This window comes from Varanus komodoensis, unplaced genomic scaffold, assembly GCF_004798865.1.
Source record: "Varanus komodoensis strain SLA01 unplaced genomic scaffold, ASM479886v1 scaffold6_4, whole genome shotgun sequence".
NCBI lineage: Eukaryota > Metazoa > Chordata > Lepidosauria > Squamata > Varanidae > Varanus > Varanus komodoensis.
This window is the reverse complement of record NW_025336347.1, coordinates 12,673,985-12,693,453: the sequence shown is the minus strand read 5'-3', so window position 1 is coordinate 12,693,453 and position 19,469 is coordinate 12,673,985. Positions and strand designations below refer to the sequence as shown.

Genomic DNA, 19,469 nt, shown 5'->3' with positions numbered 1-19,469 from the left:
AGGCCAAGAATTATTATTATTATTATTATTATTATTATTATTATTATTATTATTATTATAACATTTCTATGCTGCCCCTTGCTGAAGCCTTATTGAAGCCGAAGAATGAGGTTTGCTGAATGCTAAAGAATGATAGCTCAGTTTGCTAACATCAATAAGGCTTTCACAAAAGGCAGAAATTAAGAGGTCAGAACAACAGCATCAGCTTACCAGCTGAATTGTGTGTCATAAACAACATTCTGTTTCATAAACCCTGTTCTTGTCCACCACATGTGGTCATCAGAAATGTGTCACCTGAATCCATAAAGTTTCAATGTAGCTGTTAAGACTAATAGCCATTAATATATCTATACTCCATTAAGCTGATTAATCTTTTTAGAAAGCTATCTAACCTTGTGGGCATCATTATTATCTCATGGTAGGAAATACCATAAATTATGCATTGTATGAAGACATATGTGCTCCCTAGAGAGGTCCGCCTGGCGCCGTCGTTATTTGTTTTTCAACCTTTTTATTCAAATGTTATTTTAATTCTTAATATTATTTATTCATTTTATTCTTTGGCCAGGGTGACTTAATTTATATTGTTAATTTATACTGTTAATTTATATTATTCTATTTTGAAGTTTATTTATGGTTGTGAGCCGCCCCGAGGCTTCGGTGAATGGGGCGGCATAGAAGCCTCCTAAATAAATAAATAAATAATAAAAATAAATATTGTCTTGTCCCTCTGGAACCCGCTTCCAAACTATTCACCCAGTGACCTCTGCATTTTGGTATTAGCAGAGGAAGAGAAGAATTTGATCTGTGTGCTCTCACAACACTCTTTCCATGAAATCTGAACAAATCTTAAGATTTGGTTTAATGCAGCCCGCATGAATAGCAAGCAAGCAAGCAAAAGTAAATATCCTAATATTTGCAGAAAAACGAGTATCGTTTGGGTAGGTGGGGCAAAGAAAAAGAACTCAACCAAGATATTCCAGGACTTTTTTCAGTGGAATTCAAAGAAACACATGGAAATTGTCAGATTCTGAGAATTGCCTAGCCATTCTCAAAAGCAAGAAATGACTCACAAGCCATTAAGAGTCTTGTCAAGCCAAGGGACATTATTCCATTCAGGGACTTAAGGAGACTAAGTAGTAAAGCTTGTTCTTTGAAATCTAAGTCTCGGCTCCATCCAAGAAGTGTTGATTGTTTATGAGGACTCTTAATCATTCTTCTGCAATCATTTCAACAAAACTCAGGTGTGGTCTCAGTATTTCTATTTTCCTAATTATGTACTGAAGCCATTTGTGCTGAGCATGACATTGCAATCTGCTTTTAGCAAGGCAGACTAAAATACAGTCGTTCTCTTAGCTGAGACGAGCTAACAGCTGCTTGATTTACTGGAATGTAAGGAAGAGCTCAGAGAAAAGGGAATCTCATCTCTAGTTAAATCTGCCTTGTTGAATGTACAATCTAAGGTTCTGCTGTGCCACCTTGTGTTATATCACATCACATCCAATATAAAACACCAGTGCAAGGCTCGTGCTTGTAGTGTTCACATAAGATTAGCATTCTAAATAATAAACATGGAACACACACACACATACACAAAATACAAAAAGACCTTTTAGTCTTAGCCCTATTAAGCCTATGCCACAGCTTCAGTGACAACTTAACTAAAACTAGATATACTGATCACTAAGAATCTATTAAAACAATAGGGTCTTCCAGCAGCTTTCAGATTTATTGTAGTATAACCTTTTGTGGACCCTATCCATTTTATCAGATATATCTAATGGGCTCTAATCTGTGAAAAATTATGCCATAATAATTCTCTTTGCTTTTACGGTGCTGCAATTCTCTTTATTTTTTAGTGCTGCAGACTAACACAGCTACCCCTTTTCCTACCCATGAGAACAGACTCAGTTGCACTCATTTCTTCTTTACCCAACCATCCTAAGGATCGGCTGTAGGCTCGGTAGGAACATCTAATCAACTCCTTAACAGAAAATCCTAATCCATTTTCAATGACTTTTAACTAATGAACTGCCACCATAGCCACATAACAGCTGTGCTCCTGAATTCTGCACATGTTGCACAACAGCAGACTTATGCAAACACAATGAAATTTATTTCAATCGTATTCCCTGCAGTCTAAATTTATTTTTACATCTCAATTATACTAATTGCCTATTTACTTAATTTTCTACAACAGACTTTCCAGGATTCCATCAAACTTTATACCATTCATGCAAGATTAGGAAATGTTACAAGATATACGAAATTTTAAAATGTATAAATAAATGGAGAGTTTGTAAAGATACACAAAATGGCAAACTGTCTTTGGCTTTAGTAATGGTGACTGAATCACAGAAGCATCTTGTTAAAGGTTGGTAGTATTTATATTTGCACCATTTTGGTGAAATGATGTGAATGGATCCAACTGATGCTTATAATCTCCTCTTCAACAGCTCAAAGAGGTGGTATTGGATAGTGATGGTGGGCAGGGATCTTCACCCAACGCCCAAGCTGCTAAATAGTCAGTGTTGTCAGTTCCCTTAGCACCAATAACCTGCCGAGTGGAAAAACAGTCTTGCTGCCAGTTCCCATTGCCTCACACTCTGTGCAACTGAGTAATGTGTGATTAATGCTGCTGCAGTTGACAATGAGTCTGTTAGGCATAGATAAACTCCTCAAAGTCATATCATTTGTGACTATCTGATGTTATGCAGAAAGGAAGATTCCTTAGACAGCAAACAAATGAGAGAAGAGGATGACTGAGGAGTACTTCAAATACCATGGAACTCCTGTGGAAAAGGATTTCTACTTAAGAATGCAGCAAATTCACAGCTGAGCTGAAATGGTCCTGCCAGCTTTACCATCCCTTTCTGAAGGTTGCACAAAGGAGAGGGTGATTCTGGAGAAGCATGAACTGAGGAAGGTGACTGTTGGCCATTATTTGTTCCACATAAGAGTACAGAATGAGGGTAGGAAGCATTGTCCTCCTCCTGATTAGGCTTCAGAAAGATGGTGACATTTGTCCAGCACCCAGCAATTGTAGGTGAAATACCAAAGAATGGTACATGATGGTGATCTACTGGCACTGCTGCCAACCAAACCACAATACTGGCAAAAAGTTGAAGCAAGTGAGAGGTTGAGAAACATTTCAAGTGGAAATGCTTCTAAAAACATTTGACTCTGCTCTAAGCAAAATGCGGTCACATGCTTTCATCGCATGTGACAACGTGACTCAGACAATTCCTAGAAGAGCTATCTGTATCTTTTATCAACTTTTTAATACAACACAATCAAGAAGCAATAAAGACAATTAAAAACATTACAGAGGAAAGAATTAAAGTGTGTTGGTTCTAATACTCACTAAATACATACAGACTATTTAAATATTTAAATAGTTCTTGTGTTATTAGAATCTATCAAGTGCTTTTCCTATGAGGTTGCTGTAAGAACAATTTTCCATCCAAATAAAAGCATTGGGATAATTTTTTAAAAGTAGGGAGAGGGATAGTGTGAGAAATTCACATGTCACTGACACTGTAGACTATATAGCTGCTATGGAGCCCTACGTGGGTTGAACTATGTTTGTGAAAGAATTACACTTTCAGTGCTCCATACTGCTGCAGACACTTTCTTCCTAAACAATGGTATTGGCGGAGGAGGGTTCAGGAAGCAGCAAGCTATGGGGGATCCACACTGGAAGGGGGTAGCCATACATACAGTCATGGGCTGTGTCTTGCCACCCCTGTTCTAAATAAAAGCAGGGTCATAAAGGTAATTCATAAGCAGAAGAAGAGGGGTATGAGGTTGCCAGGATACCAAAAGGTCTGAAGAATGTAAATCTAGGACAATTTGTTAAAAGGCTATTTCTAATTTGTCATTCAAGAATCTAGTGATGCGCAAGGGAAACAATGGATTAACTAAAGATTCGAATGGAAAAGAACCTTTAAGCATATGTTTAAAGGTTCTTGGCAAGGTATCATCCAGTGACCACACTCCTATGTCAGTGGGCCACTCCCATGTGAAACAGTTCTAGGAGGTTTACATACAGAGATGGGCAGCAACAGCCTTCTTCTATCGGAGCTGGGTCTAGGAGCCACTGTGCCTCCTAGAAAGAACTGATCCAGTGCACTGTGGGAAAAGGAGATACATCTGGGGCACTGTGGAAGAGTAAAATGGGACTTCCACATCCAGCTGTTAATGGTGGGGAATGCACTGCTGGGATACATATTCCCTTGGGCAATTTAACACAGAACTTGGACAAAAATGTTGCTGGGATGTAGCCGAGAAGGGAAAATATAGGGAGGAAGCAAGTCAATGTAGCAGTGAGGCTTTCCACATTTTCTCCTCAATGAATAAAAGCACAGCATATTAAGGAAGGGGAGCCACAGTGTTACAGTCATCTTTGTAACACATCCTGAATCTTTTTTTCCTTTTGCTCTAACAAATGTTAAAACCATTTAACATTATAGGGCAAACAGAAAGTGATGTGGTATGTTTCTCTTGCCCTCACCTTTTATCTCAAGAAAGAAAGGAAAATTGAGCTGCTTTCCTTAAGAATCAAAGTTTGTCAGATATATAATTGTAACACCAATTATGGAGGTTTCATATCATTATAAAAAGAAACTAAAATCCAGACAGAATAGTATACAAAAGTGAATGTGGACATGGTACTTCTGTCATGACTCCATCATAAAGCAACAAATAACACTTCTAGTGTGAGTGAAAAACATTTTTTTTCTGTGAAACGATGCCATTAAGAATGATCAGAGGCATATGCTGTCCTTGGATGCAGCTCAATGCCAAGCAAAAGAGGAACACAGTGGTGGTGGTAAACAATTATATCTTGGATTAATAATGGACGCTATGGTTAACTGCAGCTTCCTGACTTGCTTGTGTGAATGAATGGAGGAACCAACAAAACAAAGACATTGTGTGTTGGTGCATAAAGTTCATGTATAACTTGGCTTATTCAGGGGCCAGATGTGGTCATTAGTTTTGTTTTTTGTTTTTAATTGCAGTCCTGTTCTCAACCAGGTTATAGTCAGTCAAGAATGTTGACTTCAGTTAAGTACATCAGGGGATGGAATAGAAAGAATCTTTACATTCCAGTACGCTGGAAACATGGAAATATCAACAACAACAATCATCATTGCCACCATCATTTCTATCCCACCCATAGCCAAAGCTCTCTGGATGTTTTACAACAATAATCATAGAATTATACACTCAGGTCACCCATCCAGAGTCTAACCAGGCCTGATCCTACTTAGCTTCCAAGATAAGGCAGGATCAGGCATTTCAGGCTATATGGAAGCGATTCTATAATTATACCCTAATAAAAATACCATACAGCATGCCACATTTATAATGAAGTCTATGTGAGACTGCCTTGGGACTGGTCCACAGAAGCAGCAGCTGCTGCAGAATGCAACACTGGTGTGTTCACTGGGACATCCAGCTATACCCAAATAAGATACCTGCTAAAAGGACTATATAGTACCCATTACCAACCAAACCATGGTCAGGGTTATGCTATTGTCGTACAAAGGCCTGAACAGCTTAGGATCAGGAAACCTGGCACACTACCTTCCAGCTAACCAGAGGACGCCTTACTAAAATCGTTAGTGGATGTTGCCATGTAATACCTCAATAGCAGGTCTTTGCAGATGCAGCATCCACCCTTTCTGGGAGGAAAATCACTTTTATGCCATTTAGAGGGCAGAAAATGTGGCACCTTTTGAATGCCTCCTAAAATGCAGTGGTTCACCTAGTTTTTCTCTGGTTCATAATTAAACATGCTGTTTATTTTACTGCTCCTGCACTGTTCTGTATTGTTACTATTATTAATAATATAATTACATTGTTTTACATTTTTATTTTATTATGGGCTTAATTATGATTTTAATATTTATATGGCAACCACTTAAGGATTGTTCTTCATATTTGATTGTACAGAAATGGTACAAATGAATAAATAATACTACAACCTATTCTAATATTACTCCATATTGTATTGCTCTGTCGCTGAGATGGGATATAGTTTGCATACGATCTGCCATTAGAACTCTGAAAATATCTCCAGAAGCCGAGCAAGAAAAAGTCTGATAAAAAATCTTTGACTCATGCTAAATTTCAGCAAATACTGATGGTAGCCCATAATATCTGAACTGCCCATAATAAATAGCTAGCTTGTGCTTGAATAATTTTAATGTTGATGGTTTTAATTTCATTTTTATTTTGCTGTTCCTAACTTTACAACCACATTTATAATCATTCATTTCTTCCAAACCAGACCTCTTTGTTCAGTTGCTTGAGTCATATATTGCAACATTGATGTGACAGGTACTTCAAAATGATATTACAGGATCAATGACTTTTTAAAGAAATGATCTCTGTGATTTAATAAATTTTAGCCATACAGTACATTTCAACCCCTCAATTTTGTGGGGCAACGTGGCTGAAATTAGCAGAGCACAGGAAATAACTTTATATAAAGCAGCACTACTTATCGTAATGTAGGATATGAATCAAGCCTCATTTTATGAGTAACTTTGAGACAGGGCAAATGACATATTGCAGGTTACAGGATTTTGTGTATGCCCCCCTTTCCCCTTTTAAGATCTTCATTTACCACCCTCCTGTCCCTTAACCTAGTAGCCGCTGTAAGGTTCTGTTGGTCCAAGTGATCTAATTGCTACAGTCAGACCTTCAGCCAATGATGGAGTACAATAAATGCCTTGCAGAATCCTCTTTCCATAGCTATATGCTTTGTATAGCAACAATTAAACATCATTGTTGGACTACATCAGTGGCTTGGAGCTGGCTGGATATTTTACCTTTCCAATGTTTTTCTGCATTGCCACTGCTGACAAAGCCTTTGGACAAATCTGAACACTTGCTTTAGTGCCAGGATGGGGAATACTGCTGGGGTCTGACAGAACGTTGATGCATATGCTGCTAAAACCAATGTCTGTCAGCAAAGCTTCTTCCTAGCACTCTCTTCAGTGGACACCAGAGGGAGAAGGAGAGAAAGGCAACAAGCAGGTTCAGCTCCTTCAAGAGAGACAGGGAAAGAGTTTGATCGTAAGCCAACAGCCAGATGCACTTCCTGGAAGCAAAGGACAAATTATAAATAGTGACACATGACTAAGGGACCCATGGCTCTGCTAAAGGAACAGGTAAAGGACAAAGTAAAGAACATTCGGAAGAAAAAGAGGGTGCTACAGTAGTGTAGAAGGGATTTCAGCCCCTCTCACCCCTACTGGACAAAGCTGTATTGGTCAAAATGTTCCTCTTCTACACAATAAAAGGCACGGAAGCTCTGCTCCTTTAACTTCTGCTGATTTGGTTATGCAAAGTAAGATAAAGGTAATAAAGAAGTTTCACAAATTGAAGAATGCCATTCAAACTTGGTGTGTAAATAGTATATATAATATTTAACATAGAAGTTGCATACCCAGTTGTCCTTTTTTTCCTATTTAACCTGGGTTCAGTAAGCATGGTGACATTATGCTGCATCATTTCCTGGACACCGTGCCTGTAAGAGCCTTCATTCCATAATTTCCCAGACTTCAGCCTAATAAACGTAGCCCCATATAGTACATGGAGAAGTTACTGGACCATCAAAAATTCTAGAAAACTAAAATGGAGCAGGTCATCTGTGCTTCTTTTTAAGTCTATGGGTGTGAAAAGTCCCTTTTCCCGATTACCAGGGCAAATCCTCTGTGCAGAAGAGTTAGGAAATCTTTGAGTTGTTCAGCTATCAGGCAACCAAAGTGATAGATTGTGCAAGCATGGCAGAACCTTGGCAGGGACACAACCAACCTGACATAGTGGCCCCCACTATGGGGACAGAGGCAGTGCAGTAAGGAAATCTAGACACAGGGAAGGGAGGAAGGAAAGAAAATGCCTGGAAGTATGCTGGGGCGAAGTGAAGGGACTGGAAAGGTCCCATGAAGAGCGAGGGAGCTAACCCAATGGCGGCATATGGCAGGGTACATGCCAACTAATTCTGAGGCTTCACAAAGTTTCTTCCAGGCAGGTTCACATGCGTATTGTAGAAAAGTCAGATGTAACCCAGGGACAAATGGCCCTTTGTTCTTCCACCTAAGCGCTGGCACAAATGGGGTGCAAAATGTATTTAGGTACCAAATAACAAGATGACTTTGTAGTAGAAGTAGAAAGGCGAGCATAGCAACTGAGGCAAGGTCCTCACAATTTCATTTCTATGATTTGGCGAAAAGATGATCCACAGAAATGGTACCAAAAGTTAAGTGGAAATTCAGCTGAATCACTATTTCAGTTTCTCATTAAAACTAGATACCTTAAGATCAGACAATATCATCATATTCAGGTTACATAATGATGAGGTTTAAATGTCAGCTATGTCTCTAATAAAAGCATTAGTTCCATATGGTGTTTGCTATGGTATTTCTGGAGAGATTAATACTATATGCCATTTCTTCCCCATAAGCCAAAACAAAGTTAAAACATTGAGGATATATTTTTGTTCTCCTTCTGTTTAAAAAAACATTATTGAACTTAAAAGTCAACAGTTAATTTTCAGCCAACTAAGCAGGCTGGGAATATTAAAAGCATGTAAATTCCAGGTAAGTTTTGCAAGTTAGGTGTAGATAAAAAGTTAAACACAGAAAACCTACCTCCTCGTTGTACAAGCAGTGTCACCTCGCTTCCTTTAGGACATTCGATCAGCATATCCACAACTTGGTTATGAGTGAGATTCTGCACATTCTTCTTATTGACTTCGACAATAAGATCCCCTTCTTTTAGGCCTCGGCATCTTGGGCTATCAACAATTTGCTTCACTCTCTGTCCCCCACCCCCAGGACTGTCTGCTATAGTAAAGCCAAAACCCATAGGTCCTTTAATTATATGCACAGTTATGAGTTCAGGTTGCGTTGCTATAGAAGAAGCCAAAGAGACGGTGTCATTAGGGTAGCCGTGGGATCCATTTGAAGACACCTCTGCAGGACTGCTAGGCCTTGCCTCCTTTATCCCATTCACTTTCCCTGTTTTACTACTGTGGCTTGCCGGAGAGTCGTAGTTTTCCTGCCCATTCACAATGATTGGCTCTTTATCCAAAATCGCCACAGATGTTACCAGGCTTGTGTTGGGATCATCTGGGTCAAAAGGCAGAGGATAGCCTCGGCACAGTTCTAGGTCCACGCTGGCACCGATAGGAATGGACTGGAAGATTTTGACAACTTGAGCATGCGTGTGGCCCAGGACACAAGTCTCATTCACACTGACAATCACGTCTCCTACGGAAAAATTATGGAAAACATCATAAGTGTCAACATTCCAGCCCGTTGCTTCAGCAGGTCACAGTATCATTAAATAACACAAACAAAACAAAACTTTACCAAATAACTACTGTGGGAAAGTTTTGGTCTTCAGCAAAAGATTTACCCAAATCTTTCAGTATCAGGAAACTAGTTTGCCATTGAACAACACACAGGACTACTGTAGTCATGCAATACAGACATATTTAAGGACTGGATTGAAAGACTTACTTAGGCTCACCAAAGGCATAAATAGCAGGATATTTTAAAACCTTTTCTTCTTTGAGCAACAAAGACACATATACCTGCTTGTCATATTGCAAGCTATGTTGGGAAGCACCTTCAGTTTCAAAATTTGTTTTTCCCTTGTGGCATTGGGTATGGTGCAGGTTAGGAATCGCATGCCCAAATCTTTTGTGCATTCACAATTAGTTGCATGTTTCTATGGTTGGATCATACACACAGAGGATAAGGCAAAGAGCATAAACCAAATGCAAATATGAGAATTATCCATTTTATTGTAATTGGCATTGTACTCTCATATGACTACATTTACATCCCTTTGTATAGCTGGTTTATGAAGAAAAATAGAGGAGAAGGAAATGAACACCAAATTAGGAATTTGTACAAATGGCAGCCATGCCAGTGTTATCTAGCAGAAAGAATGCAGGGTCTGGACCTGGGTTTAAATCAGGGAGTGCTGGAATACAATTTCACTTCTCTGAATTTCTATCGCTTATTAAGGTGGGAAGAGTTATACCACACAAAATGGAAGTGAGATTGTGAAATGGTGACAGTAAAATTGCTCCAAACTGGAAATCACCAAATATTCCCACAGTAGAGATACTACTGAAAAAGACATGGGTCCTTACAGAGATCATTAAGCTGATCAACCATTTGAGAATAAATACTTTCAAAATGATATGGAAGCACTTCTTAGGTATAGGAATGGATGAGCTGGACTTCAGCAGAACAGACGTATTTGCTATTATTCATTTAAAAATGTTTTGCCTGTTGGTTTCAATAGTCTAAATTGTATCTGAGTAATGGATTTGTTAAATTCATGTATAATTTTATCTATAATGAGTTTGAAGTAAGTATTTTATACTTTGATATCCACAGAGGGGTTTGAAAAGAAAATTTTGCCTGCTAGACCAAATTAAATGATAACAGGAGTTGGGCAAATGCGCAGCTGTGCTGCAATGCCATGGACATTCATAGATTTCTATTTCTATTTTTAGCAATAACACTAGTAATGTCCCTTCAAGGGCAGGTGTGCTCAGTGCAGCAATATTCCATTTGTTTTGCTGGTTTCACTGCTTGCATTATTGAAAATCTGTATTTTGTCTATTTTGGTCAAATCTATATGTCCTGAATGAACTGCATATTTTATTGAGTGCCTTTCTCTGTTTGAGTGTATTTATCCCTTGAGTTGTAGGGGGTTGATCTTGCTCAGTCTCCTGTCCTGAAGAGAGGCTGAGTTTATCGGAACTTGTCAGATTCTTTTCAGTTGGTCCCAGAACTTTGAAATTAACTATCTGTATCAGAAGATAGTAAGTTTCAAAGTTCTGCGTCTATCTGAAGGCAGGGTTTTGCATTCATTTTGTAGTTCAAGCAGTGTATTTACTCATTTATTTATTTGGGATATTTCTAACCCATCCAATCACTGTGCGTCTCTGGACGGCTTACAAAACAGGTTCAATAAATTCAACAATAAAAAAGATAATAAATACCCCAAGAAAGATAAAATTAATAACCCATGACTGAAATAAAAAATAATTAAAATCTTTTAAACATTAAAATATTGGGTGAATAAAAAGGTCTTGACCTGATGCCAAAAAGCATATAATGATGGTGCCAGGTGGACCTCTGTAGGGAGCGCATTCCATAGCTGGGGAGCAACCACAGAGAAAGCCCTCCTCCGGGTATTGTGTCTCCCAATCTCCTTCAAGGAGAGCTACAGAGCAGGGCCTCTGCTGCAGATCTTAAGGGGCGAGAGGGCATATAGAGAAAAAGACGCTTAGGTATTCTGGTCCTAAGCCGTTAAGGGCTTTATAGCCTTTATAAGGGCTTTATAACCAGCACCTTAAATTGGGCCTGGACTTCAATAGGAAGCCAGAGAAGATGATGGAGGACCAGAGTCATATGAGAGTAACGACTGGTCCCCGACAGCAACCTGGCAGCTCTACTTTGCATCATTTGAAGTATCTGGACCGTTTTCAAAGGCAGCCCTATGTAGAGGGCATTACAATAGTCCAACCAGGAGATTACCAGAGCGTGTGTCACCATGGCTAGGCAGTTCTCGTCCAGGTAAGGGCATACCTGATGGATCAGCCAAAGCTGAAAGAAAGTGCTCCTCACCACCACTGTCACCTGGGCTTCCAGGGACAGTTCTGGATCGAGGAGCACTCCCAAGCTGCGGACCCTGTCCTTTAGAAGGAATGCAACCCCATCAGGGCCAAAGTCACTCACCTGGAAACCTGAGCCACCTACCAAAAGTACCTCCATCTTATCTGAACTGAGCTTCAGTTAATTGGCCCTCATCCAGCCCATTACCTCAGTCAGGCACCGGTTCAGTACAGCCACTGCCTCACCTGGGTTAGTTGAAAAAGAGAGGTCGAGCTGGGTGTCATCAGCATACTGGTGACTCCGCAGCCCAAACCTCCTGACGACCTCTCCCAAAAGTTTCATGTAGATGCTAAATAGCAAGGGGGACAAAATGGAACCCTGCGGTACTCCATGGCAGAGTTGCCATGGCGTAAAGCTGTTGTTCCCCAGCACTACCTTCAGGAATCGGCCGGCCAGGTAGGAGAAGAACCACTGCCAAGCAGAGCCTCCTACTCCTAACCCTGCCAGCCTGGGTCCTAAGGAAGATCCGATGCCACCCTCAAAGGCCTGCTGTGATGACTTTGCCAGGCATTTCAGGGAGAAAATCACTCAGATTCGTCACGAGCTGGACTCCACTAATGAATCAGAGGTCTCTGAGGAGTCGCCAATGCCACCGTCTGGTCCAAAATTATTGGAGGAATTTCAATTATTGCGGCCCAATGATGTGGACAAGGTGCTTGGAAGAGTACGTCCCACCACTTGCCTATTGGATCCTTGCCCATCTTGGTTAATAAATAACTCCAAGCACGGGATTGGGACCTGGATCTTGGAAGTGGTTAACGCTTCTCTGAGGGAGGGTCGAGTGCCTGCCCCTTTAAAGGAGGCGGTAATACGACCGGTCCTGAAGAAAGCGTCACTGGATCCAGAGATGGCCACTAACTATAGACCGGTGGCCAACATCCCGTTTCTGGGCAAGGTGTTGGAGCGAGTGGTGGCGGGACAACTCCAAGCACTCTTGGATGAAACTGATTATCTGGATCCTTTTCAGTCCGGCTTCAGACCCGGGTACAGTACTGAATCTGCCTTGGTCACCCTGTACGACGACCTGTGCAGGGAGAAGGACAGGGGGAGTACATCCCTGTTGGTTCTTCTGGACCTCTCGGCGGCTTTTGTTACCATCGACCATGGTATCCTTCTGGATAGACTTGCGGGATTGGGGGTTGGAGGCACTGCTTTGCAGTGGTTCCGCTCCTATTTCGACGGTCGATCCCAGAAGGTAGTGCTGGAGGACCATGTCTCTACGTCATGGCAGCTATGCCATGGAGTACCACAGGGCTCCATTCTATCCCCTCTGCTATTTAACATCTATATGAAACCGCTGGGAGAGGTCATCAGGAGGTGTGGGCTGCGGAATCATCAATACACTGATGATACCCAGCTCTACCTCTCGTTCTCCACTAATCCAGGTGAGGCAGTGGCTGTGCTGAACCGGTGCTTGGCCGAGGTAAGGGAATGGATGAGGGCCAATAAACTGAAACTCAACCCAGACAAGACGGAGGTCCTGTTGGTTGGCGGATCGGGTTTCGGAGAGGGTGGATTTGACCTGGTCCTGAATGGTGCAACACTCCCTCTTAGGGATAAGGTCCGCAGCTTAGGAGTACTCCTCGACCCGGAGCTTTCTTTGGAAGCTCAGGTGACAGCGGTGGCGAGGAACGCCTTCCTTCAGCTTCGGCTGATTAATCAGCTGCGCCCCTACCTGGAGTACGACTGCCTGGCGACAGTGACACACGCGCTGGTGACTTCCCGCCTAGACTTCTGTAACGCGCTTTACATGGGGCTTCCCCTGAAGACAGTCCGAACACTTCAATTGGTGCAAAATAGAGCTGCCAGGTTGCTGATGGGGACGGGGCGTTATGCTCACATGACTCCAGTCCTCCGTCAGCTTCACTGGCTTCCCATTGAAGCCCGGGCCCAATTCAAGGTGTTATGACCTACAAAGCCCTAAACGGCTTGGGTCCTGGCTACCTGAACGAGCGCTTACGTCCGTATATGCCTGACCGCCCTTTGAGATCTGCGGGAGAGTCCCTTCTCCGGGAATCCTCCATGAAAGAAATTAGGAAAGTACCCGGAGGAGGGCTTTCTCTGCGGTGGCGCCCAACCTATGGAATTCACTCCCCAAAGAGGTCCGCCTGGCACCGTCGTTACTGGTTTTTCGGCGCCAGGTAAAGACCTTTTTATTTAAACATCATTTCAATTGTTAAAACATATGATCTGGCCTGGGCAACTTCTTCTTCCTTCTCTTTCTCCTCCTATATTTTTATTTTATACTGATAATTTTAATTTTATATTTGTAAGTCAATGTATTTTTTGTATTTTTGTATTTAATGGTAATTTATTATGTACTATTGTATTTCAATGTATTTTATCATGTTGTAAGCCGCCCCGAGGTTTCGGCAAGGGGCGGCATAGAAATGTTATAATAATAATAAAAAATAATAATATCCAGAAGAATAGCATGGTCGATGGTTGAAGCCACTGAGAGATCCAGGAGAACCAACAGGGATACACTCCCCCTATCCCTCTCCCTGCACAGGTCATTGTACAGGGCGACCAAGGCAGATTCAGTACTGTGCCCAGGACTGAAACTGGACTGAAATGGGTCCAGATAATCTATTCCATCCAAGAGTGCTTGGAGTTGTCCCACCACCACCCGCTCCAACAGCTTGCCCAGAACCAGGATGTTGGCCACCGGGCTATAATTGGCAGCCACCTCTGGGTCCAGGGACGCCTTCTTCAGGAAGGGCCTGATCACCGCCTCCTTTAAAAGGGTGGGCCCTTCCTCAGTGAGGCGTTGATGATCTCCTGGGCCCAGGTACCAGTCCTGTGTTTGGCTTTGGTGAGTAACCATGAAGAGCAAGGTTCGAGTAAGCAGGTGGTAGGACATACCAGGCCAAGCACCTTGTCCACATCATCAGGCCACATCAATTGAAATGCATCCATGGACCATACAGGGCTCTGGACACCTCCCGTAATACAACCCTATCAACTGTGGAGTCCAGCTCGTGATGAATCTAAGCGATTTTCTCCTTAAAGTGCTGGGCAAAGGTGTCACTGCGGGCTATCGATGGTGCCACTGGATCTTTTTTAGGGCCAGGATGTATCAGGCCATGCACCACTTGAAAAAGCTCCGCTGGATGGCACTGTGAGGAGGCAATGGAAGTGGAGAAGTATTTTTTCTTTGTCCCCCTCACCACCACAGCATAGGCTCAATAAAGAGCATGTAAGCATGTTCAGTCAGATTCATCCCATGATTTCCTCCACTTGTGCTCTAATCATCTCCCAGCCTACTTCATCACCCGTGACTCAGGTATATACCATGGAGATGAGTGGGCTCTGCCTGGCGGGAAAAGATGCTCTGAGGGCGGACTACCTTAATGGGGTCCACACCCTCACAGAGGGAAAGGCCAGCCTCGAGCTCAAGCCTCATGAGGAAGTGATCTGACCATGACAAGGGAGTCAAACGCAAGTAACTCAATTCCAGATCACCATATTCTTGCCCTGTTGAGAAGCCTAGGTCCAGAGAGTGACCTTGTTCATGGGCTGGACCGATGAGGGGGTTGAGACAGCCCCATGGCCATGATGGAAACCATGAAGTCCAGAGCCACCTTGGTCAGAACAGTCTCGGCATGGAGATTGAAGTCCCCCAAGACCAACATCCTTGGGGTCCTCAACACCAGGTCTGAGATGATCTCCGTCAGCTCAGGCAGGGAGTCTAATGGGCAGAAGGGTGTACGGTACACCAGAAGAATCCCTAATCTGTCTCGATCACCCACTGCCAGCTACAATTGGTAATATTATTTATTTATTTTATTCTTCGGCTAGGGCGACTTAATTTATACTGTTAAATTATATTGTTTTATAGGATGTTATTTATTTATGTTTGTGAGCCGCCCCAAGGCTTCAGCGAATGGGGTGGCATAGAAGTTCCATAAATAGATAGATAGATAGATAGATAGATAGATAGATAGATAGATAGACAGACAGACAGACAGACAGACAGACAGACAGACCCTGTCTTGAGGGGACTGGAAGCTCCATGAAGGAAATTGAAGCTCAATGAACCAGGGAGACCCTCCCTCCCCACAGGGCATGGCTGGTTCTAGATAAGATACCTAGGCGGGCATAGCTGAGTGAGGGCAATATCCCCTACTTCTCCTGCCCAGGTCTCGTTAATGCAAGCCCGGTCGACCCCCTCATCCACAATTAAATCATGGATAAGGGATGCTTTATTATGGACAGACCTGGCATTCAGCAACAGCGCTATCAAACCCAAGGTGCAGTTGATAAAACTACCTGGAGCCCTCCGGTTGGGGAAATAACCAGAAGAGGGGACAGATACCAAACACCTGAGTTAAATTTGTATAGATGACAAATGTTTTATTAATTATTATTTTGCTAAGCCATCTTTTGTTTGTTTTAAACACAAGGCAAGATGTAAACATTTAGAGAAGGAATTCTACCATTGTATGTTTGGAAAATAATTAATTGGGATAGGGTAAGAGAAGAGTCCTGCACTGAGCAGAAGGTTGTACCTTATGGTCTTATTGGTCCCTTCTAACGCTACTATTCTGTGATTCTAAGGAAGCATGAGCCAAAACAGTTTTAGTGTTTAGGTTCACAAACTGTGGCACACAAGTTCTATTCAGGGAGCCCATGGGAAGCCTTCAAGTATATCTATATTTGACCCTATACTTAATCAGGGGCAGATGACCCAACAGAATATTAGTAAGACTGCTGATGTAGTCTACCGATTTTATCTTTACAATGTAGCAGCTAGGTCTGTGATTTTCATAATACACCAACAGTTTCTGTGATACTTTTATTAGTGAGTAAAATGTTAATTGTATTTTTACTGTATGTTATTATTTTTTATTAACTTTAAAAGCCATAGCCATAAGACTTTAAAAGCCATGAGATTCTTTTATCTTACAGGGGGCATGTAAACAATATATAAATGATGCACTCCAGAGCTTCTTTTGCATCACTCATGGGTGTTTCTCCGGTTCCATGAGTTGTTCAGCTCCTCTGTTGTGCTGAGTTGAATGCACTCTGGAAGGGCTGAGTTCTCAAATCTCAGGGCAACTATATGCTTCATCTTGTAAACTGAGCTTAGCATTGCAAGCTGCAATTTATTCTTCATAGGCTCTGCACCTCACCTAAGAGTAGCATAGTATGTATTTTCTCTGCATCTTCCTAAAGATGCCCATTGACTCCACAGTAGCTTATCTCAATTAGCCACAACAGGATAGATGCACACAAATGCAACATGCAGTAGAACAATTCATGATCCACATGCAAACTGTTTTGCTGTATGCTACCCTGTCCTTTTCAATATCCAGACTTGGATGAATGTTACATCACAGTAAGAAATTAGCAAGGTGCAACGCCAGGTTAGTGTTCTGCACTGACACAGAAACTGTTAATTAAACTTGCTAGATTAAACCTCTGACAGTCATATAAAAAGGGTCATCAGCTAACTGCCTACTCCTTGTTTTAGCTGTGATTCAGATGGCATCCCATCAAGGTGAAAAAGGAATACTTACCAGAGTTTTATTGATCAAGTGGCAAAAAATTATAGTGCACTTTTGAATGCTATAAATGCCTTTATTGCTGGAAGATTTTATTTGTTTTTTTAGAGAGCTGTGGTCAAGGCAAATCAACATGCTCAAGGCCCCTTAATTATATCTGAGTTGGCAGTTTGACAACAGGGCCTCATGGTCAAAAAACCCAAACAGTGTCCTTACTAGACCATGCTGGTTGCCCCATACTCTTGAATGACTGATATTTTATGGTTATAAAGCAGAGGCGTTTTCCCCCTAGACTGACAGAGGTACCTGTTTCCATTTTGCCATCCAGAGCTGCAGGGCCATCAAGAACCAAACTCTTTATCTGAAGAAATTCGTCAGGTTCATCTCCGCCGACAACGGTGAAGCCAAACCCCCGGCTGCTTTTCCTCAGTTTGGTGTGAATAAACTTTCCTTTCAGTTCAGAGGGGTTCCGTGTGAAAAATGGTTTTCCTGCTGTGGAAGTTTCAGAAGTTTACAAATATGTCAAGCGAGCAAGAAAGAAAAAAAGGTGTAGACACTCCTCCCTACTGTCCCTTTTCCCATCCTCCACCAACAAGGCAATGAACCAACTTCTAAGCTGAAGCAAGCTTTAAAACTTCAAGAGCTCTCCCTTTTAAGCAAGTGAGGAATTCCTGGGAAGCTCAAAAGCTGGAACACACCCACCCCGAAGGGCCAATTCAATTAAAATGCACCACTCTTATAATCTCTACTTGGCTGGAATCATTGCAGCAATTAATATGGTAACATTCCATCCAGTAGGAGATAGCAGACAGTGATATAATGGAATGTATGGCAATGTACAACCTAATTAAAAAGTGGGGTTTTTAAAAAAGTGAAATAGCCTCATTAAGTGCAACTAACTCTAATCAAAATACTAGCTCATCAAAATCTTACTTTAAAGTTGTTCTAGTTTTAATGCACCGTGCTTTCATTCTATTACTTACATAACACTATCAAATAAAAGCACCCAAGCAACTTAGAGGTGCTTGTACATTCATAGATACAAGCAGGGGAAATGACAGCATTTTCATTATCATATACCACAAAGCATTTTAATGGGACCATGAGATTAACTTATTGCTGCTGTTAGAAGCAGCTGAATTTCATATGAAGCTTCCCTGGTCCAAGTCAAATTACTGCTCCATCAGATTCAATATAATTTTAGACCATCAAGATAATTTCAGGTCAAGATAATTTTATGTTGAGCACAGAAAGTTGCTGATATCACTTCATGGCCTGAAGATGGAACCCTGGCTCCTACCCACATGCTCTAACATTGAATGATGGAGTCCTTCCTCTCTAAGTGGCAGTGTGAAGTACTAGAAAAAATCTGGGCCTCAGGCCCACAGGACAAAAATTGCACAGATGACCCTCTGCCGGTTTGCATATATTCTAAAGCATCTCTATGCACGTGACTGTAAAGAACTGTAACTGCTTAGGCCACTCCTATTTGTAAAAAGGGATGTATGAACAAGGTGAGAGGAGGGTATTTGATTTCAGAGAAAAAACTCAATCAGAAATATTCAATGGGTGCAGGGGAGGGCAGCAGGAGATGAAGCCAATAGAAGCAACAAGCCAGCGAATCCAGGAAGAGTGGGTGTCCCAGAGATCATTGAGGGCCCTGTGTCTTTATTTCAGCAAGTTCCTATGAAAAGTAGGGGGTGTGGCAGATGGCCTCCCACAGACCGTGTGCTTCAGCCCTAGAGGACCATCCCTAACACTACCTCTGCTCTCTTTCCTTCAATCCTAGCTACTATCCATGCCCTCAATATCTAACAAGCAATTTAGATACTAGCTGTAAACCAACAGTGTTCAGTCTCACGTGGTCACAGTCAAATGGAAGTACCAAGATAGCTGAATGCTTTTGTATTTTGTGTACCTGAAAAAAAGCACTGTGTCACATGTTCTCTGCGCATACGGTGTTCAGAAATAAGCACAGATGAAATGCATAGGAAGGTCAAACACACCCACGTATGTTGTCATCAAACCCAGGCATTTGTAGATAAGATAAGTCATGGCTGCCAGCTATTTGCCATAGGATATTTAGAGAAAGGGAAAGTGACAAAACAATTTTGCATGGCACCTTTAGACAATGTGAATGTGAAGTCTGTATTTGCAAAAATACTTGTATCCAAAAAACAACCAGCTGTCCAGGTGACACACAAGACTCTTAAGTGACTCAGAATGCCATGCTAAATGGTACTAAATA

At 41.8% G+C, this 19,469-nt stretch overlaps 1 protein-coding gene across 26 annotated transcripts in view; it reads right to left on the bottom strand.

The window, feature by feature from the left end:
- MAGI1 (membrane associated guanylate kinase, WW and PDZ domain containing 1) overlaps window positions 1-19,469 on the bottom strand; it is a 522,735-nt gene that overhangs the window by 72,516 nt on the left and 430,750 nt on the right. For all 26 annotated transcript variants that reach the window (XM_044452072.1, XM_044452077.1, XM_044452084.1 and 23 more), the window contains 2 exons: window positions 17,528-17,713; window positions 8,664-9,284 (listed from right to left, as the gene is read on the bottom strand). In XM_044452072.1, coding sequence (XP_044308007.1) covers window positions 8,664-9,284; window positions 17,528-17,713 — 807 coding nt within the window. The remainder of the gene's footprint in view (window positions 1-8,663; window positions 9,285-17,527; window positions 17,714-19,469) is intronic.